The sequence below is a fragment of the Nilaparvata lugens genome, chromosome 1 (assembly GCF_014356525.2).
Source record: "Nilaparvata lugens isolate BPH chromosome 1, ASM1435652v1, whole genome shotgun sequence".
NCBI classification, from domain to species: Eukaryota; Metazoa; Arthropoda; class Insecta; order Hemiptera; family Delphacidae; genus Nilaparvata; species Nilaparvata lugens.
Genome location: NC_052504.1, coordinates 70,173,529 through 70,201,493, shown reverse-complemented (window position 1 = coordinate 70,201,493; position 27,965 = coordinate 70,173,529). Strand labels below are relative to the sequence as shown.

The window sequence follows — 27,965 nt, the reverse complement described above, 5'->3', positions numbered from 1 at the left end:
GGAATCATTTGTTGACTGACAAACTGGAATTCATCGACAATTAGAGGTTTTCCACATCATTATTTTATCGATTCACTCTCATATTCTATTGCTTATAATGTTCCAGGTTCATGTAATTTACAAGAGTAAAATAGGTGGAGCTGGATTTTTTTATGGAGTCATTTTTCGAGTATATCTTACAGCTCCACAGCAATATTCAATTCAATTGGCGTTTATGAATCTTTGAAAAATTATTCATCAATAAGAGAATATTATGTGGAATATTCATTATTTATCGATAAGCAAATATTATATTATTATCAGTCTACAATAAAGGATATTCATAAATTGTTGAAGTATTTTTTGTATCCTACTCCTGTATTTTCAATTCTGAATTTCTTCTAAGCGCAAATTGTAACGCAATATATGCTATATACGCTATAAATGATATTTTGTTGTTAATATTTACCACAGTTGGAAATTACTTCCAAATGATCTTTCTAATTCAAACAGCAGGAAAATTAAATTAGCAACTTAATTTTTTCACTTACGTTAATAATTGAGCATTGTCATTGGGATGTTCTTTGATAAGTGTTGTCCGCCTATACTGGAGGAAATTTGTTAGAGTAGTATCGCCATTGGTGTCTATATGAAATTCATCATGCTCTGTCCAAACAACAACACCAACAAGAGCGATGAAGATGTTTAAAGGCATGTACAGCTGTAAAATAAAGACAAATTCATGATAATTATACAAAAAATATTCTATCGAGGAGCAAATCATAATGAGTAACTATCATCTTGACTAACCATTGTCAACTGGGTAATCTAGCAGTCCATCGCTGAATGTATTCAATTAAATTGGACCAGTAAACAGTATATAATTATTTATTAGAAGGTTTCAGAATGTAAAATGAATCAATGTGAAGTACTCTTTGGAAGAATATTTCATAATACATTAGATAGTTTTGCCAATATGAAAAAGTTTAGTATTTGTAGAGAATTAAGTAGTATCAGTGAGTTTGAATTCACATAATTGATCAATTCATTGAATTTATTCTGGAAGCATTGCATAATAGCATAATAACTGAGGATTCAGATTAGAATACAAGTAAAACAGGTAATTTAATGCTTTTGTTCTCTTTTTAAAGTGAATTTGTGTTTAGAAATAAGTTTTCTCAACTTTAAACTTCATAAAATAAAAACTCAGGAAGTGAAAGTGTAGATTTTTAGTGAGAAAACTTGAAGAACCCAATATATAACCTATAAACCTGAGTGTAAATAAGAAATGACATTGGGTAATACGGCAAGGCAGAACATCCAAAAGGATCTCTCTGCCAATAAAAGTCATATGAATAAATAAATAAACTGAGGATGATGAGAAACATCTGGCTAAACTCATCAGATTGCAGAAGCACCACGAAAATATACAAAGAAAATTAGGACTTATGATTGGGACGTGATAGGACTGTCATAATATTGATGACAAAGCCATTTGATGCCAAATAATTTAGCGTCAGAAAGTTGAAGTAGTAATTGAAAAAGGATTCAGATTGGAATACAAAGTAAAACAGGTAATTCAATGCTTTTGAACAAAATCAACTGATCTATAATTTGGAATATTCATTCTCTCTTGAAATCTATGTATGAATTCTTATTATTTGTTTGTAGCACAGATGCATGCTTAACAAGGAAAAATTCAATTTTGAAATGCCAGATAGTATGCTTACCCTGAGTTTTGTATTTTCCAGATTGATATCTGGATTGATATGGTGGAATGCTGTACCTGAGTAACCTGTTGGGAATAAATAAGAAGGTTTAATTAGTGTTGAAGGGTAACTAAAGGATAACAAAATGTTAATAACTTAATCCTTATAGATTCTATTAGATTGAACATAACTTATCATACACATGATGAACATATGTGTTTGTCAAGTTCCGTTCAATCTAACATAATCTATAAGGATTAAGTTATTAACAATTTGTTATTGACTTTGGTGTAAACGCAGCTCAAGTTATTGCAAAAAATAATGAATTAAGATAAATAATAAAAATCTACAGGGATTTCGAAAAGGAAATAGAATATCACAACAATTTCACATGCCAAGAATTCCAAGATTGGATTATCAATCAAATCATCAGAAGCTAGTCATTTTTTACTCAAATTAATTTATAACTAAAGAAATAATCATTGAATAGATCATGGTATAAGTTAAAATCATTGTAATAAATTACTAAACTTTTATTGCGGATATTCTGAAGAGAAAATCAGTATACTAGAATAATACTGAAAATTTAAAAACAAGTTTTAATTTATTGATTTCTTTGTGTTGAAGGATACTCAACACGTGCAAACGAATACTCACCACAAGTATGATTGACTTTGAGATCGTTATGATCATAAACGAAATGATCTTTTCCATGAATTTTATCATCGTCGTCATCTTCATTGCTGTTGTTTCCTTTGGCTTTTTCAATGTAGTGTAAACTCTCTCCCGTATACACCATACCGCTATCAAAGACAGAAAAAACATTCATAAATAAATCAGCCTAATCATACATATAGCCTATTCATGAAAAAGACAAACATTTATCATTATAAGCTGATAGAATTAATTAAGATACTTTATTTAGAAATTGAAGTTTACAAATATTTTAGAGTTTATTTATTTTATCAATTTCCTATTGCTTATTCAATATTCTCAACATATTTCGGTTGATTCGATTGTGCGCGCGTGTCGAAGTAGGGTTGGCGCCTATGTGGTCTGTGACGCATCAGTAGTCTTGGCCTGTCTCTTGATGGTAGTTTAATTATTATTACTACAGTATAACATATTATGATTTTTTCTTATTAGTATTTTTCCTCTTAACTGTGTTGCTTTGGAGTGGAACAAAATTATGTTTTATTGTACTCTCATATTCATTACTAAATCATATTGTGTATTATTTCTTGTATTATTACTTATTTGTACTCATATTCTTTATTATTCTTAATATTTCCAATTATTTTATTTCTTATTTGTACTAATTTTAATTTTTCATCAACTTTTCATTCTTTTGTTACTTATGAAGAACTTTGTGATATTGAATCGGGAACAGTTCTGGGCTATAATGCCTGTTGTTCCCATACCTGTAAGCATTTTTGTGAATAAATAAATTTTGAGAATGAAGTCATGGAATCATGAAGCCAAAGTATAAAAGTATAAGTAAAAGTATATTTCTACATAAATGAACACTTAACAACGGCGAATAAAATGTTGTTAGGGAAAGCGAGATTTCTAAAGAGGGAGGGCAAATTGAAATTCGTGTGGTGAAGGATGGAAAAATCCTCATACGTCAAACCCCGGACTCCCAGCAAAGAGGGTTGCCAGTGATGAGACTTAAAACTTTTGAATAAGGGTAAAAACCAACAAGCTGAATATGTAACATAAACTGAGCATAGATTTTTTTTTTTTTTAATTATTATCCTTTGTAATATTTCATTTTTAGCTAGGTGATTGTCAGGTTAATTTTGGTTTTGGATTCATTGTATTTTAGTGGAAAAGAAAGATCATCATCAATCATCTTTAGTGTGCTTATTGTTGGATATGGATTTATTTCAACAAGAATACTATTATTTTTCAACACTATTATCTATATTTCTTTACTTATTTTCTTCTTTTAACATTCTGAATTTCTCCATAACGATTATTTTTGAGTCAAAAAATGAAAAAAATGTTATTTTGAGCAGAATAATATTGAGCTAGGAATATTTCTCTTCTCAAGTTTACTTTTGTTCATTTGATATAATTTAGGAAATTATTTTATTTATTTGGAGTTTGGCTCAACGCTTTTATTAATTTATTTAACTATCACTGAACTAGTAATACTAGCATAATGCTATCATGTTTATTCATCGATTATTAGTCTATCGTTTTCTTCCTATAAAAATATAGGAGCTCTTTCAGGATACTTTAGAGTATGCCGTGCTACCAATTTTCCTTTTTGTTAACCCTACCTCGGTGACATTATGGAACAATGCAACAAACATTTACGATAATAATTCTCCGTCAAAAATTTGTCCGTCTATTGATAACTCTGACATTTTTATAAAGTTCCATAGATCTCGAATTGAAGATTCGATTCCAATGTGAGAAGAAAAATGTAATATTACAAATACCCCCCTCTTGACATAAAAAAAATTTTACTGTTTGAAAATTTAAAGAAAAAATTTACATTGACCCTAATGAAAATTGTTGAAATTTAAATTTGAGAACAGTAACAATTTTTTCTAGAAAAACATTACATGTCATCCAAAAATATGAAAATTATTATAAAAATTCATCAATAGCGTTTGTTATATGTTTCCAAACAATATCTCAAAATATAGAATATCAATATTACTTTTGATTTAGCTTTATAATTTAAAGAAAAATATCTCAACAGAAAGTTTAATATGTAAAGAATAGTTTTTTTGAAATTGCACATAAATTTAATAGATAGAAAATTTAATTTTTATTGCATAAAAAAATTTAGTATGTTGAATAAAAAATATTATTATTATTATTATTTTTTTTTTTTTTTTTTTAAATGAATTGATGAATTGTTACATTTAATTTTCACATAAAATTTCAATAAATCAAAAAATGTTCATTTCTTTCACTATTGACGCGGTTGATTTTATTGATGCACATTTTGGAAAACAGTCCGTTAAGGCACTCAGTATGATTTTCAGTTAAGTGTGACTCCAATGTGATGACGTTAAGTGTTGGGCTGATCTGGATGCACGTAGTGTTGGGCTGATACTTGTAGTCGACTGCTGCATACAAACTCGATACAGGTGACATCTCAGTTAGCATTGCTTCATGTTTGTAGTAGACGGCTGCATTCCAAATTCAATACAGAGTCACATAACTTTTGTATCATATTTGTAATTATACAATGTACATTTCAGGCTTGAAATGACAATGTAATTCATTTTTTTTTTGGAAAAGAGATAGACGCTGCATACAGGATTAATTTAGGTGAGGATTAATTTAGGTAAGGTTTGGTTTTTTGATATTTTCAGCTTTCAAGGTTTAGAGTTCTGCATACAGGAATAATTTAGGAGAGGATTTTTTGAATCAATTCTTTCATGATACTGTGACTGTTCTTCTGAATTCAAAGTTGTGAATGTGAACATGGATGGCAATTACCTCCAGGTAATGCAGTAGTGTTGAAGTTTGAGATACAGAGTCAGCAATAAGCATTGGCATTGCTATTTGCGTATGCTTTGGTGTCGGCTTTGGCATCGGCGTTGATATTGGCATTGGCGCAGGCATTGGCATTGGCGCAGGCATTGGCATTGGCATTGGCGTAGCTATTGGCATTGGCGTAGCTATTGACATCAGCACAGGCATCGGCGTTGATTTTGGTGTTGGCATCAGCATTGGCGCAGGCATTGGTGTAGCTATTGGCATGGCGCAGGCATTGACATCAGCACAGGCATCGGCGTTGATTTTGTGTTGGCATTGGCGCAGATTTTGGCATTGGCGTAGCTATTGGCATTGGCGCAGATTTTGGCATTGGCGTAGCTATTGGCATTGGCGCAGGCATTGGCATTGATTTTTGTTGTTGGCATCAGCATTGGCGCAGATTTTGGCATCAGCATTGGCGCAGATATTGGCTTCGGCGCAGGCATCGGCGTAGTTATTGGCGTTGGCATCAGCACAGGCATCGGCGTAGATTTTGGCGTAGTTATTGGTGTAGGCCGCAACGTTGATTTAGGCGTAGATATTGGCGTAGTTATGTCACACTAGTTTGAAAATCACCCAAATGTTCTTAACACTCTTCATGGCGTTCACTTGTTACTGATTTCGAGATTCACATGATAACTATTTCAATGTTAATGTCTGTGCTGTACCTGTTATCTTAAAATGCTTATAAACTAAGAAGAAAAACTTGATTAGGCTATCAATACAATCTAATACACATAAAAATTATTTTAAGTATCTATGAAATTGAAATTTGTTAACATCTTATTATACAGTCAGCAATACATAAATTGTAAATATGGACATATCAATGATAAATTTAAAAAAATTCATTTATTCACTGTTCAAATATCAACATTTTAATCCATTCTTCAAAATAGAAATAGAATTTCATAACACCCTGTATCATTATCAAAATTGTAAAAAACAAACATCATAACAACACAACAAAAATTTAATTTCAATACATATTTCAATAATTTCAGACATTTGGTCTTCTATTCAATCATTTCATAATATATTTGCATTTCATTATTATTTAATATAACATTTCATTTATAGCATGTTCATTTCACATTTATGATTTATCATTCAGGGTTTCAAAATTATTTAGTTTTAATTTTGTTCAAAAATTGTATAAAAAGCAAATTATTTAATATTATTAATCATCGTTTGTTGGATACTATAGTTTATTTCGACTCTTCAATGTTCTAAACACAAACTACATTTCATGACAAAACTTTACTATCAAACATTAAACAAGAAACCATTCAAAACATCAATAATATTTTGCTTCAAAGGCAAACAATATTCATAAGTAATCATCATTTTGCATCTATGGCAATCAACATTATTAATCATTAATTTTTTATCTATGGCAATCAACATAAGTAATCAACACAAAAATTTATCTCATTACTGCCTCTCTAAGTCATAACCTCTGTTATTCCTTCTTTAGGCAATAATGGGTTTCCATCTCAAAAAACAATCACATACCAGCAAAATTCTAATCAACAACCCCACTAAAAATTCTACATACACTCCAGCATCCATTTCAAACGATAATCAATCATATCAAAATTTATAGAACAAACAGTTTTAAAATTTGAAAAAAAAAAAAAATCAATTACAAACACTTATTTCAATTAATAATATAACAAAACGTTTTAAATTGAACCAATTATTTTTTAAAATAATTTAAAATTTAAAGACTGTATAATAAGTATAAACATTTCAAGATTATAATACAAAGATGATCAAGATGAAATATGGGTAAATAATTCCCTAAAAAATACAAACAAGAGGAAAAAGAAACTGGGTAAATAAATTCCCTAAAACAACACACACAAAATTGATACACTTCACATAAGTGATACATGATGAAAAAATATATTGCAAGCACACAATTCTTTACACTACAATGGATAGATTTTGGAAAAGTTAGGTTTTATCAACAATTAAAGATTAGGAAAATAAGCTACTATTTCAACTTCTAATATTATTTCAGAAAAAATACAAATTTAAATGACTATGGACAAGATTGGTTAAGATATGCATCATAGAAGAAATTTACTGAATATTACACAAAGACAGGAAAGAATCGAAAATTGAAAAGATTAAGGGCCAAGAAAATAGGCTACAGGAAAGAAAAAAGATACAATTATGGACTCTTACCATACGTAGTATTTACGGTCATTGCTATTCTGAATCCCGGCATGACACAGGATTCCTAATCATTGTGTGCTGGGGAATACCCTTTCATCATGTGACTCACTGTCATAATCTTGTAAATAAGCAACTTGAAACAACCTTTGAATACTAATACATCAATGGAAACTTTGCGTTTTGTTTTCTTCAATAGCATGATTTTATTCATGAGTTCATTTGTTTCAACCAAGCAGTTTTGCCTACAAAAGTTGTCATGTTCACTTGAGAATGCATAGCATAACCCTTTTCAATTCTCAGTTGAAAGTTGAACTCATCAACTTGACTCAAAGCAACATTCATTTTGTTCACATTGTTTCTAACCTCCACAGAAACCTGTCTCATGTAATCATTCATTTTGTTTACAATCTTCCTAACTTTTGATGTAGTAATCTGATCCATAGAAACATTTGATTTGTTTACTGTTTTCCTAACCTTCAATGTAGCAATAGTACTTTCTTGATAGTTGACTTTCAATGAAGACAACTCCCTACTTACTTCTTTACTCAATTCTACACTTTCACTATGGTTGACTTTTTCAACAACAGTAACTAGGCCTACATTGTCAGAAACTTGAATGAGCTGATCTTGTATCTTAACACTACTATTATCTGCTTCAATTTGTTTTCATCTTTCAATGTTCATGTGCATTTTCAATAGAAGGTTTATACTAACCTGCTCTAGTCTTATGCTAGTACATTCTTGCTTCATATCATCAAACTAGCACTTTGATCTTGTTTAAAATTATCAAACACTTGTGTTAAGGCAGCATATTAACTCATCATCATTTTTAATATTTTTCATATTGTATGCCATTTTGCTAGTCTGCACAGATAATATATTCATTAGGACTTGATCTCTCTTGAACCGACTTCCCACTCAGCAACAAACCATTCACAACCCATCAAGATATCTATCTACTAATAATTTCTATAACCAGGGATTTCATGGTGTACCATTTGGGACATATTTATTTTGTAATTCGGTCCCACCACAGGCGTACCATTTGGAACAAATGTGGTGATTCAGTCCCACCAGGGGTACCATTTGCCGTGCTACCAATTTTTCCTTAAACGGTTGGATTAGCATTAACACCTATCACTAAGGAAAGTTGTCGGCTCCAATAAAATAGATTCTTGATAAACTGTGAATGGATCTATTGCCTATGAATGAGAAGTCCAGTTTTCAGAGCAAATTAACTTATAATCTTCAGATGAAAATTTTGACAAAACACAGAAATATACAAAGAACAATTATAACTTACAAGCCTAATGATTTCAGAGTTATACGAACTAAAAAATACTTATATAGTTTACAGTTGAAACACAGTGGCTATTGGCTTACTACATTAACAACTAAATCTGACCAACACAGCACAAAATTTATATAAAACTCATTAAAACATTAATAAATTTACTTAAACAGACAATAATTCAGAGCACAAAATATACAAGCAACAGCCAGCCATATATTCAGAAGAAGGTCCAACAGGAAAAAGACACAAGTTGCCAGTCACGAAAGACAACGCCCTGTTCAATATCGATCTTACAGACACGTCAACACAAAATTATAACTTATAAGTTTAGAATTCACATTCTACATCTGTTCTCAATAAAACTTTATTTTGAAAATGTTATTTTAAATTTTTATACATATATTCTATTTAAATAAACGATTTATTTAATAATTTGTTAACCCTACCTCGGTGACATTATGGAACAATGCAACAAACATTTACGATAATAAATTCTCCGTCAAAAATTGTCCGTCTATTGATAACTCTGACATTTACTATAAAGTTCCATAGATCTCGAATTGAAGATCGATTCAATGTGAGAAGAAAAATGTAATATTACAAGTATTAATAAATAAAACGGAGCTGAACACTTTAGAAGCTCTGTATTTTTGCTCTAGTAATTATTACAATACATTTGATATTCTTAGATTATCCAGAAATTATTTATTTGATAAAATAAATTTTATTTGATCTGTAGTAAGAGATTATTGTCACATTCAATGAGCAAAGAAAATATACACCTTCTGTGACGATGTTCTGATTTACAATTGAATACCAGTATATAGTATATAGTATATAGTATTATTATGTTATCAATAATAACTCATCTCTTTTATTCCAATCTTTTTATTCTCTTATTTGAATTTTCTACAACTATCCTATTGGGATTACGTTGAGTAAATTAATATCAAATCTTCGGAACTGAACATTTGAACATAGAATATTGTTTTCTTGGAATATTTTTATTTTCTCTAGAAAAGGAATGATATATTTTTCAATCGCTATTATTATTTTTCTGAGCTGGATTTTGAAGCACTGTATATTATTTAAAAAAAAAATCATTTTATTTTTACTCTTTGATAATTCAAACAATTATTTTTTCGTAGTTTGGGTTTATTGATTTCACTGAATAACTCTTGGACTGGTAATTATTATCATGTATGCTATTCTCTATAATTATCACTGCATTTACATTGTGTAGTTTTGTTTACTATTTCATTATTAGTATTGATATAATTATCATACCACTAGCCGGAGTCTACTGGCTCAATCTCGACTTCCATTTGAACAAGGGCAGTAACTGAATGAATGTGTTAGATGAATTGAGTGATTACAGACACGTTGGATGTGAGGAGTTTGATGAATGTGGTGTGTATGCTGACTATTTGAGAGAGAATGGCATGAATGCTTTAAGTATTATACATTTAATATTAGGAGTTATCGGAAAATTTTGATGATTTTATCATTCTTTTGGAATGCCTTAACACACAATTTGATATAGTTATACTGACAGAAACCTGGTTGAGTCTTGATGAGAACATAACACATTTAGAGGAATACTGTAGTTTCCGTACATCAGTTAAATTCAATCAGAATGATGGAGTGTTGATTTATGTAAGATCTGAACTTAATGCGTCCTGTAAAGAGATTATATTGGAGGAGTAAATTGTTTAGATTTGGAATGCTATAGAGATGGGCAGAAGTTTGGAGTTTTATGTGTCTATCGCTGTCAGGGCCTGGACTTGTCAAATTTTATCGGTGGACTTGAAGATAGGTATGATGATAGGAGAAATAGTTTTAACGACACCATCGAGATTATAGCCGGTGATATCAATTGTAATATTCTCTCAAATCAAATAAACAATATCAGTAATAGATACCTAGATGCGCTTTATGAGGCCGGTTTTGTTTCTTGTGTTAACGTTCCTACAAGGCGGACGGCCTTCGCTTCGACCTGCATTGACCATATTTTTGTCAAGCACGTTGATACGGAGGCCCTCCGTCCAGCTGTTTTCCGTGCTGACATTACCGACCATTATGCGACATCAATACTAATTAAAAATAAGAACTACTCACCCAACATGAGACCTGCACCTCTCTATGCTTCCATTGACTACTTGAAATTATCAGAGACTGTTTCACGACAAAACTGGGATGATATAACCACAATAGATAGCGTCAATCAATGTACTGAATCCTTTATCAGAAAAATCAAAGAAGTACAAGATAGTTGTACTACTCACAAATCAAAAACCGTTAAATCTAAAAAAATAAAACCCTGGATCACCGATTCGCTTGTTAACTCCATTAAAAAAAGAAATAAATTGAGTAAGCTTGTTATCAGACAACCATTTAATTTGCAATTAAAATTATACTACAATAACTATAGAAAAACCTTGAACAGATCATTAAAAAATACCAAAATAGCTACTACAGGCAAAAATTACTATCCGCTACTAAACCCATCATTTTGGAGAACTATTAATGAGATATCGGGTATTAATCCTCAAAATAACTCATTCCCAATTCAAAAATTTCTAAATGGTAATTATGCTAACCGGAACCCCCAGACAGAGAGTTGTTCTACCACCTTTGACATAACTAATAAATTCAATATTTTTTTTTCTAAAGTTGGAGAAGCTCTAGCAAATGTTATAAAAAATGAAAACCAAAATAATAACCCACTTCACATGAACTACCCGCCAATCAACTCGGTTTTTGTCTTGCAACAAGTAAGTGAGTTGGATGTGGAAAATTGCATTACAGAGCTGCGTGGTGGTTCTTCACCGGCTGCGATGGTATACCAGCAAGTCTTTTGAAAAACAATATTAACTCTATTATAGTTCCCCTCCGACACATTATTAATAGAAGCTTCACTACGGGTACTTTTCCAGACGTTCTCAAGCTAGCAAAAGTCATTCCACTCTATAAATCTGGTGCCAAAGACGATTTGAATAATTTCAGACCAATCAGCCTTCTCAGCTTCATTTCTAAGGTTATTGAAAAATGTTTCAAGAAGCAATTCATCAAATATCTGAAGAATAATAACATACTAATAGATAACCAATTTGGGTTTAGGGATGACCGCAACTCTTCCAACTGTTTCTTCCAGCTCAGTGATTATTTGAGACAGGGCATAAATAATAACAAATATATCCTATTACTATTTATTGACCTGGCAAAGGCATTTGACTCTATTGATCATGATTTGCTGATAAATAAACTAACGGCCATAGGAATTACTGGTGTAGCACATGATTGGGTCAAAAGTTTTCTGTCGAACCGCCGCCAATTGGTATCCATTGGAGAAGTAGAAAGCAACGTACAAGACATTAGATATGGTGTGGTCCAAGGTAGCACCCTTGGTCCGATTCTATTCCTGGTTTACATCAATAATATCATTCAGGAAAATATGTCTGGGAAAATGATGCTTTTTGCTGACGACACCGCAATCTATTTTGAGGGGAACAGCTGGGAGCATGTCTACAGAATCGCTTCAAGTGCTGAGGCAATTGAAAAGTTGGTTCAATACAAATATACTCAGCATGAACACTAAAAGACCAAATGTTTGCCTATTTTTCTACGTGACAGCCGTGCTCCTCCTACCAACATTAAACTGAGGGTTCATACATGCGGTGCTGATTGGTGTGACGATTGCAGCTGTGATGTGATAGAAACCGTGTATGATTACAAATACCTAGGTATATGCATAGATAGTCGACTGACATGGAGCACTCATGTTAGATATCTCAATAGTAGGTTGAGGAAGATGATTTATGTGTTCAGCCAGCTGAGGGGAATCTTAAGTATAAATCACCTGAGAACCGTTTATTTTGCATATGTCCAGTCTGTCTTGTCCTATGGTATTGTTTTATGGGGAGGTGCGCCCAAAACCTTACTAGATGAATTATCAGTCACCCAGAAAACAATTATAAAAGCTGGCCTTGGCCTTTGCAGAAGATTTCCATCTGATCAGTTGTTCCTGACTTTTGATGTTTTCAGAATTAGGCAACTCTTCATCAAGGCAGTTCTTTTGTACATGTTTAAGAATAAAATACACTTCAATTCAGAGCCAATCACCCTCATTTTACTAGGCATGCGCGATTTCATCACGGGTCTCCCGCGTAACTTACGCTCAGTTTGCGACAGGAATATATCATTCTGTGTCACACCATTATGAATAATATTCCTCATGAAATTAGTCAGCCTGGCATATATAAAATATCCAAATACAAAAAAATCGTCTCAAACTGGCTGAAGACTATGGATGTAGATCAATGTGAGCGGCTGCTACAATCTGCCTACCAACACTAAATTGGCCTACCTAATTTCCTCTTTCTTTCCCCCTTTCTCTCTTTGTCAACAGACTGTCAAGTGTAGACCCTTTTCTCATGGATATATCCCATGCCATTGCGATTGCTCCGTATTCAACGTGTCTGGGTGGTGTGGGTGTGTGTGTGTGTGTGTGTGTGTGTGTGTTGTGTGTGTGTGTCTTATTATTAATAACATATAATATATCAGTAGAATAATAAATAATATACAGTTCTGAACTCATTGACCCACGAACAGGCCATCAGGCCTGTGGGCAATTATTATTTCACTATTAGGGTTTAGATCTGCTTTGCAGTGCAATTTCTCAGATCTTAGGATAAACTATAATGGTCTAAAGCTCTCTATTTATGAATAATTATAAAATGTACAATGAATAATTATAAAATATTATAACTAACTTGAAAATGACATTCATATTGAAACATATTGTGAGTAAACATTTTTTAAAAGGGTACTTGGATTTTTCATTTGTATTTCTTAATACTTGAAAAAGTATTAAAAACTCAATCAAAATATATCAAGATTGCAGAGAAAGTTATTCATTGAAATATGGGTTCTTCATACTTCTCAACACAAAAAATAATAATAAAATGAAACTTCATGGAAATTTTCATAAAATTAGTTAGGCATACACCTTTGATTCATTTATTTACTGTTATATACCCCATTCATGATATCATCAATAAAAAGAAGTTTCAATTTCAACACATAATTAGAACAAGGAAAGCGGCACTTGAATATGAGAAGAGCTTTCAATTGTCACAACAGGCGAATTGCAATAAGGAAAGGGGAACACGGTTGGAATTTAAACAATAAGCAATCATTTATATTCCAGGCACATAGACTGCACATACTGAATAACAAACAATAATCCTTTCTTATCAGGTATTGAAGTAATTCATAACTCCCTAGTTATAGAATGACAGCTCGAGATCAATTTCAACTCTGCTAAACAAACAATAGGATTAGAATAGAAAAATCTGGATTGAATTATTTAGTATTTAGGCTACCATCCAAACCAATCAAAGTTTAGGTGAAATTGTTTTTGTTTTTTTAAGAAATATTCAACATTGCATGGGATGAAATATTTGAAAAAATGTATCTCTCATAATACATTTTGTACAAGATATTTAGCAAAAATATGAAATTAATAATAATTTAAAATAAAGTTTCATCGAATATTAATTTAGGAAAACCTGTAGAATATAAAACACGATGTTTTGAAGCATTACATGTTCTAGTTTAAAGGGCATCGATGGAAAGATAATATCTCTATTCACACATCATGCAAGCGAATGAATTTTTCATCACTTTAACTAACCTGCCAATTCGAATATTAGACGATAATTACTGGGGTGAGAATATAGGTAGGTCACATGTCACTTTGAATGAAGGTAGGTTTGAAAGTCATACTGTCACAGATAGATTAAGCGTAAGATTGGAGTGACAACTTTTAATTGCAATGAATTCGAGTGAAAATGGATTAATTCAATTTTTATAGTCTTCGTATATAATTTGAGGGTATTTCTTTGAGGATTTTGGGTGAGTGATAAATGAATAGAGCTAAGAGAGAAAATGGCTTGTATTGAAAACCAATTTTTAAATAAATTAAAAACTCTAAATTCAAAAAATGAATGAGTCTTACTTAGCGTTAGCAAATTAACTCTTATGTATTTATTAATGTAGATGAATTTTCGTTTGATATCACAATCAATATGATAACGAAGGAATTTCTATACGGAAAATGAATGCCACAATAACAAATGATGAAGTTACATAATTCGCCTACCTCAAGCCAGAGCAAGTGGATAGAGCAGCCCACGAGTTTTTCGCTCCGCGCACTTTCCCAATGTAATGGCATAATTCCACATTCTGAAACACACAAAAAAGGAATGTTGATTCTCATATTCATCAATAATCCAACATTTATACATGAAGTATTATATGTTATATAAATAATAATGAAACCTAACACCAAAAACTTGGTCGGCAGGAGCACCAAGATAACAATATATAAAACATTGGTGCGTCCAGTGGCAACATATGCGGCGGGAACTTGGGTGATGAATATGGTTGGCGAAAATGCTTCAAGAATCTTTGAAAGATCCATATTAAGAAGAATTTACAGATCCGTTCAGGTTAATGAACAGCAATGGCGAATAAGAAAAAATGAAGAAATAGAAACATTTAATAAAAGGAGAAAATATAGTACGCTTCGTTGAGGCCCAAAGAATAAGGTGGTTGGGGCATGTGATGAGGATGAGTGAGGCTAGAATGGCCAAAATAGTATTCAGTAGCAAGTTGCACAGCAGACGAAAAAAAGTAGGTCAAGGAACAGGTGGGTTGACCAAGTAATGAATGACCTTAGAAAGATGGTGGTGAGAGGATGAAAGAAAGGTCCATGAACAGAGAAGAATGGAGGCGTGTTGTGAAGGAGGCCAGGGCTCACCTAGGGCTGTAGCGCCGGATAAAGAAAGAAGAATACCAAAAACTGAAATAATTTTTGAAGAAACTTGTTTCATATACGATCTTATTCAGAAAAATATGCATTAGTAGAAAGGAAGATATGGTATCCTCTGAAGAGTGTACAGCAAATGACAAGGATTAAGGGAGAAGAAGGAATAAGTAGGAACTTGAAATTTAAAACCTCAATATTGGTAATTGACCTTGAAACAAGACGGGAGTTTTCAAAATGTATTTTCTTTATTTATTACAATTTCGATTGCAATGACATTGTCTCTCATAATGTCCTCATTAGATCATTAAGGCCTATTTCTAAACCGAAATTCCCGACCAAGTACCTATTGAACAATATATACTAATGGGAATCCCAAATTGGAGACGCTGTGAAATCATTAGAGGGGCAGGTAGGGAGGATGAATGATAATTCCCATTACCACTAATGGTGAAACTGAAATAAACAAACAACATAATTTGATGGAACTAATTGGGTTCTTCACTTGGATCTGGGATTAACTTAAGCACTATTCAGCAATGGAGATGGAATATTTTGAAAGAAAATAAGATACAATCCCGCATTATATGGGACCATAACTGTCATTCAACAGAAATAAAGTAATGGAAAAGGGTGTAGAATGTTCCGGGAGTGGATTTATCCACTGAATAAAATCATTCTCCTGAGACTTACATAATGCTTTACATATTGAACTGCGTGAAAAAGCAGCTCTTCGTTCACTATTGTGGAAACAGAATCGTTGTGATACAATTGCATAAGTAGCTCTCACACAAATTTCAACTCTGTTCATCTTCAACCATAGCCTATATTATAATATATCCACATCATAAACAGAATTCATGAGAAATACAGGTCTGTTTACAGTCCTCATTGAATTAATGTAAACATACTCAGCTAAATTGGTATCAGCAAGTCTATTCAATAATCACAAATATTTTCACAACCTGATTGTATCATAATAACAATATTAAAATGATGACTAAAATGAATTCTGGGATAATTATTTTGATCGTGGAATTTCATTTTTTGTTTTTAGATTTGTCAATAATTCATCACTTAGTTTTGTTTACCCTAACATTTATCGATTAGTATAGACAATATTCTTATCAAGCACATTTTGAATTTGTACAACATTTTATGATGGATTAACAAATCTGTATTACCAATGTGTCTTACAATGAAGAAACTGTTTGTATTAGTAGACAGGAATTTGAAGTGTTAATGAAATAATACAGAATCATAATTAATGAGACTGACAAATTTATTGTTAAATCATCTATTAAATCACTAGTTATATAATTTCCCAACCTAATTTTAGCATTGTTATTATTGTATCACATGGACATTGTATTAATATTCTACTAGAATGATTCACAGTATTAACAGTATATATATTCTATATAAGTATATATAAGTTTTTTTATCAAATTCAATTTGAATATCAAAGGAAAATTCATCACAGAATATAAAAACTAGCACTGTAGCTATGATAAAAAGATTATCTGTGATCCCATCATTTGGGTTATTTCGAATACAAGAATGTAATCCAATAAATGGAGAGCTTACCCTGTTTTTATTGGAAAAGTTTCTAGCTTGAGATTCAAGTTTTCAGAGCACTAAGCTCAAAACTTTGTTTCATCTGCCTATTTGAGAAACTAGTGAATTTCTAAAAAAACTCGCACGACACCGTTTCACTATTAAAATTCCTACTGGTAAAAATGATCTAATGTTGTTTGAATGGTTCTAATGATATCTCATAAAATAAATATCCTATCAATCTCCTTTCTTACACAACATATTATTATTATTATTAATTTAGGGGTTAAGATTGTTTTTATTTTCATCGATTAACGTATTTTCAAATAGAATAAAGAGAAACTCATTAAATTCGAGAGTCATTTGATATTTGAAGCAGCACAGGAAACTTCATCAGTTGTAACCAATCTATAGGAATTTGTAATCCTGTTGAATATGCTATTGGATCAGAGTTCTCAGAAAAATACATCGGAGATGTGAACAAAATTAAAATCTGACCAATGCCTACAAGTGAGACACATAAGAAAACCCCACGAGTCAAGATGCAGAAGCTTATCTATATTTAAACTGACGGATGACAAGAAGGGTACAAATCAACGTCTGCAGCCCATAATGTAGTTGTCTCAGAAATAGATTTTGTAAGATTCACACATGGTAAATTATTAGACAATGCTATATTGCACACTGTATTCTGCTTATTTATTCGATTATATTCAATTTGTCACTTGAAAAGGCACATCAGGCTTCGCCTACATCTAATTCTAGTCTAATTCATGCAAACAGCCCAAATCTACGCTATTTACAGAGTTCAATATACAATATACTTTACCATTTTATTATACAGAACTACTAGCACCCTTTCATTTTCTTCGATGACACGACTGGTTTCGGGTATTCATCCCATCATCAAGATTTTCAATTCAATTTCAATGAATTATTTATCAATCAAGTGCCATAATTAATTTGTATGCAATAAATGTACATCATTAAGGACATTTAAAGTTTAGAATTTAGAGAATTTAGAATTTAGATAATTTATTATCTCATAGCATAAGGCGAATTAATTGATATGGGGTGGAGAATTTAATAAGGGTGAAATATTGAAAAGTTAGGGAGAAGGGATAGAATGATGAGGGTGGGTATACGGGCACTCATCATCCATTTAAGTGCCTCTTGAATGCACTTCCATCAGGCTAATAGCAATTCTAATTCCAGTTGGAACTTACCAAGTTATTCGAGAGGGTTGTTTACAAATTTCAAGCAAAAATAGAATGGAGTCAAGGAGACGTTGAGAGCTTATCGCTCCTTCACCGATCTAGCACTGAATAACAGAAGAGGCTGACAAGAAAGGAAAAACGGAAAATTGTAGGACATTTTAAGTGAGTTATTGACGAAAGTTTGACCTGTTTTCCACTTGACTGGGCTCCTAACGCACGAAAGCCTGGAAAAGCGTAACGAAACTCCTCAAATCGCTTCCAAATACAAAAGAGCCACTAGACCGTTAACAGTCAAACCAACGGATTCTTTCAAACTAAGTGGATTCTTATTTAAATTATTATTTAACTGCATCACACGAAAACCATAAACCATTCTTCAAGAATACTTCAAAATAGTGATTGGGGAAGATTGCCATGAAAAAATAATTTAATTGATAAAATGATAATGGTGATAAACTAATAATATTCATTGTACTTTGAAAGTAAAGTAAATTCGTATAGCTTTTGTTGGTGGGGAGTCCCTTGCGGGAAGGTCCCACCGCCTGAATATCCTATTATATTAATTTCTGTGAATCTGTTTATATTTTTATATCTGGTTATTTATGTTCAACGGATCTCGAAAACGGCTCTAACGATTTACACGAAATTTGGAACATAGTAAGTTTATTATATAAAAATTCGATTGCATTAGGTCTCATCCTTGGGAAAACCCGCTGAACGACATTAAAAGGATAATTCATTCTTGGCTGAAACAGCTGAGACTTTCGTCGTCTGTGGATAATAAAAAGTGAGCGAGTGATTCTGTGGAAAATCAAAATATCGCATCCCCGAAATTCATAAGCTGACGTATAGCCAGCTGTAAAATATAAACACGATCATTTGTGTTCTGTTTATCAATAAATAAAAATAACGAGCGACGCTCCGATATTATAATTTAAGCCGTCAATGGGCCTTACGACTGTCATACTTCAGCCGGGACCGACAGTTTAACGTGCATATCCGATAGCATGGGATTGTACTTTGAAATGATGATTTATTCGATTTCAAATGATTTCAACTAGTTTATACTTTCTGCCCGAATAAATAAATAGATCATAAATATAAGAAAACACAATCACATTGAATCGGGATATATGACATGATAAATATACATGAACAATGTATATTTATCTACTTCATATAATATATAAACCTAAATTAACACAAATGAAGATGCCAATTATAATTCGTACCCGAACTTAAAAATGTCACTGAGCAAAAAATCACACAGATGTTTACATGAACTTCGACTTGGAATAATGCACTTGAATTATTTCACCAAGTGAAAGTAAAAACTAGACATTGGAAACTAGACTAGTAGACTAGTATTCACTTGAACAATCAACTATACTTCAAGAACAGGACTTACTGCATAATAGAGGATAAAGGATTATAAGTTGGGTACTTTCTCAACAAGTACAAGTTCCGGCACAAAGTGAATTGATATTGAACCGGAATTAGCATTTGCTTACCTTGGGATCAGGTCGATTTATCACAGTTGAACCATTTTTATGGTGACGTTCAAAGTAATTTTTTGGTATAAGGTCCCTGAAAAAAAACACAAATTTGATTAGTATGATGAAAGTAATTAGAGATATATATTGCAATATAAAATTCAATTTACATTTTCAATTTACATTTCACATTGAAATTCGGTAAATTCACGTTTTCAATTTACATTTCACGTTGAAATTTGGTAACGACTACAGAAAACGTCAACTGTAGGAGTAGATACACTTATGCTGTTTGATATATTGCGATTTGAAGTGAATCTTTGGTGCAGGAATTGTTGATTCTACCCTCCTCTACAATATACACATGATCTTAGCAAACACAGACCACAAGGAATAAATCCAACAATAGAGAAAATACAAATTCATCTTTTCAGTTGAAGAGTTTGAAGTGTTTTGAAAAATTACAAAAGGAGCCACAACTGTTCTATACATTTCAATTCGACGCTTACATTCTTTTCAATCATGTAGGCTATTTGACAACCTTTCAGGAGGGAGCTCCAACTATATTATTCTTATCCGTGGAGCTCTTAAACTATTCACATTGATTTCAACAGAATGGTTTTTGAGTAGCACCTAATTTATGAATAGGCTTATTGTGTTAAGATAAAAAAAAAAAAATGTTACTGGAACCCAACGTTAGTATACTGTCTACTGGAATCGACTGGAACCTATTTCGTGTAGATAAGAGCTGTCTATTCAGAGTTGTTGAGCTTTTGTTGAACGGTTGAACCGTATGTAGCTATACAAATTCAAACATTTCTCGAATTCTGTAGACATAGACCAAGTGTAACACGTATGCGTTATCAGAGCTAGTATTATCACCATAGAAAGGTAACTTGCAATTTGAATGTAGTCAGCATTCTGGATAAAGTGTCAATCTGCAATTATCTACATTGAGTGAATAGCATACGATACTTAACAAGATCGAACGCTTTACATTATGAATACATTGACTATGAATAGAGGAATAGAGAATGTTGTAAATTCTATTCTTCAACATGTCCTGATGTTGAAAGAACGATCCTTGCACGAATAGGCTACTCTTGTGTCAAATGAAAGAGCTAACTTTCTTTCTTCAGCTGTCAAATCAGTATGACACACTCCTCCCCGTTGACCCACTAGTTGAGTGTTGCATGAATTGACCCACCGGTAGTCCAAACATAGACAATCGTTTTTACTTGTTACGCCGTTTGTTAACCGACAGGACAAGAGGCTATCAACGAATCAACACTCAAATGGGAGGATGAATCTGTTGTTTCAGATTACTACAGTGAGCCCATTAATTATTATGAATACTTTATTGTTATTTGAGAGGTAATTTGAGTTGGATTACAGTTGAACTGCTTTATTCTTCCAAATTGTTGTCAATTTTCATTATTCTTTTTATGATCCACATCAAGTAAATAAAGTTAGTAGCCTGCATATGATTAAGCATTGTTTTGTGAGAACTATATTTTTGAGTTCTCTACTCAAAATTTGCTAAGAATCATTGACTTCCCAAGCTAGTGAAGTAACTGATGAATCGACTGATTTGATGAAAGAACATGAACTAAATTGATTAACAAGATCATTTAATTATGACAGGTTTAATTTTATTTCAGGAAAAAGTATTCTTGATATAATCGAAGAAATTTATTTCAAGTTGGATATCAAGTCTAATCTTTTCAATGAGCAATCAATATTCAGCCATAAACAGTCATGTTCTTTGGTGAGTTGAAACTGCACGGAGTGATAGGTCTACTTCTTGCTAATAAATTCTATATCACATTAAGAATGAAGGATATCAGGTACTGGATTTTATTGCTAGCTGTCGTCCAGATAACTGTAGAACCGTAACCGTATCCGTACTAAAACAGTAGTTAGATGGAGATTGGAGAGTGACTCGCCCTTGACCGCCAGACATTTACAAACAGAATCAGGAATCAGCTTTCATCTGAGACTAGCGATAAAATGCAATTGGATCAGCATTAACATGGCTCAAAATAGTTACAAGCAATTACAAGAAACTGCATGTCAAATGCTGAAATGCATCATCAATTGATAGAAGGAAAATCATGAGATCATTCCTTGAAACATACAAGGAAAATCATAAAGTTTTCTCGATTCAACTCTCATTTTTGATACCTACGATATAAACTAGTATAGAAAAGGGGAAAGCGCATCGGGGGACATTTGCATTACTTATAATTTATTTAATTATTTTTTCAATTTATCAATCGGAGATCCCACCTAAAATTGCATGGTAAGTGTATTAAAAAAGTTATTATTTAGCTAGGTAGGTACTTCAGACTGATTCAGACACTATTTTATGTATCTGAAATATTACATGAAAAGCAATCAACATTTTCAACAAGTAGCTTGATGGGAGATTGTGCAAGACACTGAACAGAAACTCAGATGAATGACTCAATCTACTTGTTTGTGAATGTTTGAGATGTGACCTCCAACTCGCATCTGCGTTTGACATTTAGTAGGTGACCCTGCAATTCTGCTCATGCAGAAATTGGCATTTCCAAGAAAAGGCAATTCAGTTATAATCCGGCCTCTATTTTATTAGCGCGTTGCTTCTGATAATCAAGTAGTGAAGATAAAGATAAAATAAGAATAAATTGATGAATTAATTACTGCACTTACGGAGAGTGGAAATACAAGTAAATCTTATTTTCTCATTCTAATCATTCTGCATGTTGATTTTTTGAAACTATGTTAGTTCAAACTGTGTTATGTAAACTGGAAAAATAGTTTATACTATGTTGTTTGAAACTATGTTACTGAAGGAGCAAGGTCAAGGAATCATAGACTGCCGAGAGAGAACAATGTAGAGATAAGAGCAATGTAGTAAATTCTTTCAAAACTAGCCCAATTGTTCAATTAATTCAGAGGCACATAATTGATTTTTTGTTCTGGAAAAATAACTGTTAATCTGAAGAACGTCAACTGAATACGATTCAAAGCACACTTATTTGATAACTTATTCAATTCCTTGAGATATACTGTACAAGTAAAGTAAGCAAATACCTAATCTGTTTGCCTTGAACCTCTAAAAAGTCACTTCTTCAACCAGTTTACACATTACGTCTCAGAAATTCAATTTCCTTCAGCGTCTCTGCTATGTAGGAAGGTAACGAACCAACAAATTATAGTGGTTAGCAGTACTGTATAAACTGATAGAAATTAATCTCAGTTCAAAGCTGTTTTTGGAGCAGATTCAACTATATACGAATGTTGTGATGCCAAAATTTGAAATAGCATTCAGACTTTTAAAAAATGCCTTGAAACTGCACTCAATTGCAATTCAATTCTATTTATTGTAGACGTGATTGAGTTCATGTAACTTTGAGATTTTACTGAATTATAGTCAACTATAACTAGCCCCGTTTTACATAATTTATTATAAAATTAATGACTGAAGAACTGGAGAATCAAACAATAAGTTATTCATGAAAGTATGATAAATCAGAAACCAGGTAGTACAGAATTTATTAGGTAATATGAGAAATAAGACGTGACTATAATAATAATGAAGAATAATGGTTTTCCATCAGCAATTTATACTTGTCATATTTATGCAACCGATGCAACGCCGTAAAAGAAAAATCAGAATTATCACGGTTGTGGCGCTGACTTGAGACTAAGTATTATGAAACAATGAAATGTCACATCTCTACTCTAGTGTGAAACTTTGAAATCAGCTTCTACACAAGAGCATCTTCTAGACACAAGTCAAAATAATTGACGTAGAGTACAGAGAATAGAATTCTATGCTCTCTGGTGGTACTAAAATAGCAGTGTAAAGTGGTTTTGGAAGTCATGAACACTAATTGCATTAATAAAGTGGAACACTGGTACCGGTGTCAGATCAATTACCAACTACTGAAACAAGATCTTCATGTTTTCAGCCATTATTAACATCTGCACTCAGATGTGAAACTTGTCATTTGAGCTTCAACTTGTTCCTACTTGAAAAAAGTGAAGGCTACTAGAAGGTATTGAACTGGGAAGTCAATGATCAAATGTCAACACCCGAAAGGAGAAAGTCCAAATTACCTTTTGATGTATTAAAAATCACACACATCCTCATTCAATTTGTATGAGAGTGTTGAGCGTGTACAAACTATACATTTCAAGGAGCAATATCAATATTTTTTCATTCGTACACACCTTTTTTTTAAAAACATGAGAAAGAAAGTACCTATATTACTCTCTTATGAAGATGAGTTACTTGGTGTTCCCTCAAAAAAAATACTTAGATTTTTTTGAACGAGGTCAATTTTTGAACCGAGAAAATATTTGTATCATAGAAGTGTTCTGTTTTAATAGAATATCGGGGCACCGAGCTTCGCTCGTTATCCTATTATATTAAGCGAGCAATTTCTGTATATTTGTATATATTTTTATATCTGGTTATTCAAGTTCAACGGATCTCGAGAACGGCTCTTAACGATTTTCACGAAATTTGGAACATAGTAGGTTTATGATATAAACATTCGATTGCACTAGGTCTCATTTTTGGGAAAACTCGCTGAACGACATTAAAAGGATTCATCCTTGGCTGAAACAGCTGTGGATAGTAAAAAAGTGAGTGAGCGAGTGAGTATGTGAAAAATCAAAATATCGCATCCCCGAAATTCATAAGATGACATGTAGCCAGCTGTGAAATATAAACACGATCATTTTAGAGAATTGTCTTCTGTTTATCAATAAATAAAAATAACGAGCGAAGCTCGGTGCACCGATATTTTTTATTGACCGAGCGAAGTGAGGTCTAAGATTCAAGTCGACGGTTTGGCATTTCTCTTAATGTTTAAATTTTTGAATGTTAAAATTTTTATATGTTTATATATTGCGCATTTACGGCGAAACGTGGTAATAGATTTTCATGAAATTTGACAGGTATGTTCCTTTTTTAATTGCGCGTCGACGTATATACAAGGTTTGTGGAAATTTTGCATTTCAAGGATAATATAAAAGGAAAAAGGAGCCTCCTTCATACTCCAATATTATAGTAAAAATCAGACTATAGAATTATTCATAATAAATCAGCTGACAAGTGATTACAGAGATGTGTGGAGAAGCCAGTCTAGTCTATTGCTGTATTTCCATAAGGTCTATAGTTTCAATCAGGTACTTTTAGATGAGAATACTGCGTGAGGTCTACTGTTCACACAGGACTACTAGTTTATTGATGAACAGACGACAATTCTTTAAAATGATCGTGTTTATATTTTACAGCCGGCTATACGTCAGCTTATGAATTTCAGGGATGAGATATTTTGATTTATCACAGACGCTCTTGCTCACTCACTTTTTATTATCCACAGACGGCGAAAGTCTCAGCTGTTTTTCCAAGGATGAATTATTCTTTTAATGTCGTTCAGCGAGTTTTCCCAGGGATGAGACCTAGTGCAATCGAATTTTTATATCATAAACCTACTATGTTCCAAATTTCGTGAAAAACGTTAGAGCCGTTTTCGAGATCCGTTGAACATAAATAACCAGAAAAGATTTATTAACCCTGTTCAAAACGCGGAGTTTTGTAATGAATACCGTAATCCATTGCAGCAACAATGAATGTTAGAGTTTCAAACACTTAGAATTTGTATAGCTATATCGTTTCCTACATTAGTTGAAGTTTCAAATTGAGTTTCAGTGCAAATTGTACAGTGATCCAGCATACACTTGTCGTTTCTGAGAGAGAATTCAAAGTGGAGCTCGAGTTGGGATGTTCTTGAAAGCCTGCAGTAGCAACCAACCACTTCAATGCTTGATAGGATCAGCTTTTAATTAGAGCCCAACTTGGAGAGTAGGAGTATCTGGAGGCGAGATGCAAGTGATACACAAGCAGTGCAATCTGCAATGGAACTCACTCTCTCACACACACACTGAGGACTGAGGTCGATCTAATGTGGCCTCCAAGCTCCAACCAGCTCACAGCTGACTGAATTCGATTCATCGACTCGAACAAGTCCAATTTGTAACCGCTTGCAGAGGATATGAAAGTTAGCACAGTTGACAAGCGAGTTAGACGCGCAATAGAACGAGTTTCTACGAATTAATTCATGTAACTCGATGACGAACACCATCGTTCCAACAACTGATGAGGGGCTGTGGTCATGAAAAACACTAAATTGAGTACAGCTCAATTATTAGCAACTGAGTTCAATTTGAGGGGTGCGAATTTAAGTTTGCGAAAGCTAGGAGCCGAATAATCATCATGCACGATGCTAAAATTGATCTGTAGTCGCAGGAATGGTAATAAGACACAACACTCAACAGACAGGAGAAAGGATACTTAATATAAGGATTGCACCGAATTAAAATTGATTGATATAAATGTAACAAGTAGTAATTAGGATGCTTGAATCGAGAAAGTAGATTTCCTCTAACAGAAAATTATTATTACCACCATATTATTGCAATATTCTAACGATTTCCTCAATTTTTTTCGATTGTAATGACTGAAAATCCATTTTATTACAGTTTTCCTGAAATACTAAGAAGCAGATAGTAAGTTATCACTATTACTAATAACGTCGTTGAGTTTAATGATAATTTTTTCTAAGCTTTATATCGAGATTTTCTTCTGTACAAGCACGGAAGGGCAACTATTACAATCGCATTCGGTTACCTGGAGCTATTCTGAATTATTATCTTGAAACTTGAGCTTATAAGTTTTTTTTATAATTTTCAAAATTAGGTTTAATATAAAAACTAGAATACCTGACTACATAACGAATCGGAGTCACATTTCTAGAGCCATTCTTACCCTACAGTAATAGACACTGTAATAATTTTAGCCTATAACTATCAATATATTATTGGAAATTAGACTAATAACAATAATTATATTGGCATGTCGACAAGAGTAAACGAATGCAGAGATAAATGGTAGCCTAAATCACGCAATTCAATTATTGCTATTACTGATTGATTTTGACATAGTCATTTTTTGAGACTCTTGTTAAACGTAGTTACAGATACATACTGTAATATACTGTAATAACTTACTGAATAGCTTCGGTAATAAAATCAAATCAAATAATAGTTGTATAAACTATCAAGTAATATCAAGAGTTATGGAGTGTTGTCAAACAAAATGAATCAAGCTTAAATCAGTGACCAAGGTAAATGATCAAGAAAGTCTACTAGTGTTGAAGAATTATCATTATCACGGATCTGGAGTGCACTACACAGTGCAAAAGAACGAAACGGGTTATACAACTTTTTTAAATTTTTAATTGAAATTAGAAGATGAGGAAAACTGACCAGCTCACTGACTTATACTATAGCCAACCCATTGAGAAGAAGTTAATAGCACATGACTAAAAAAATGCATGGCTTTCAATAAATCATATCATTAAAATGTAATATCATTTCAGACCAAGGTTCCAGTCTCACAGCTCGAATTCGATAGACATTTTAGACGGTGCAAAGAATTAGCACAATTTAGCGAGATCAGACTGAAAAGTCAAGAGATGGCCGAATATTCGTTGACTTTCCTTATATTCTAAATCAATACCTACAGGAATCAGTGCAAAAATAGTTTTTGCATTCTGGAAAATCTAATAATCCGTTCAAAATGTTTAAATACTATACTAATACCAACAGTAATTACCGTTAGTACAATGCTAATTCAAAACAGGAAATATGATCATATGCAGGAACAATGATAATTACAAAACAGGAACAATACAATGCTCAACAATACAATATCGAACTCCACACACACTTAACAAAGATTAGAAAGGGATATTTTCAGAAATTGAGTAGTCACTACCTTAGTTAATTGTCAGTAAGTCTTTAGAACCAAAGAAACAATAAACTGCTAAACGGATATGTATAGAGTGAGCCAGGTGGAAGGCTCATTCTTGGAAATCGTAAAAGGAGAGACAAAAATAGACTTTGGAAGACTGAACCAATTACTGGAAATGGATCTAAGAATAGAATGCTTTTGATTTCTGAAAGTTTTTTCAGGAGCTGCTGGAGATCCCTCTTTCTTGTTATGGAAGCAAGAAACCCATTCAACCAAGGCACGGGTTACTGACATGGATAAACGGACACGTGGTTGGTATGGGCAAATAATGCACTATATACTTTCAAGAGCTTTCGCAAACGCGGAGAGAGTCATTACATACTATA

General features: G+C 32.6%; 2 protein-coding genes across 2 annotated transcripts in view; both read right to left on the bottom strand.

Annotated features, from left to right (window-relative positions):
• LOC111052645 overlaps positions 1-730 on the bottom strand; it is a 29,981-nt gene extending 29,251 nt beyond the window's left edge. The window contains exon 1 of the mRNA XM_039438192.1: positions 531-730. Within this exon, the coding sequence (XP_039294126.1) occupies positions 531-694 (164 nt within the window). The 5' untranslated portion in view covers positions 695-730. The remainder of the gene's footprint in view (positions 1-530) is intronic.
• Positions 731-1,604: 874 nt separating this feature from the next.
• The window catches only part of LOC120354461 (ADAM DEC1-like), a 59,563-nt gene continuing 33,202 nt past the window's right edge, over positions 1,605-27,965 (bottom strand). Inside the window, exons 4-7 of the mRNA XM_039441667.1 lie at positions 19,785-19,860; positions 14,834-14,916; positions 2,346-2,491; positions 1,605-1,774 (exon numbers count right to left, since the gene is read on the bottom strand). Of these exons, the coding sequence (XP_039297601.1) occupies positions 1,620-1,774; positions 2,346-2,491; positions 14,834-14,916; positions 19,785-19,860 (460 nt within the window). The 3' untranslated portion in view covers positions 1,605-1,619. The remainder of the gene's footprint in view (positions 1,775-2,345; positions 2,492-14,833; positions 14,917-19,784; positions 19,861-27,965) is intronic.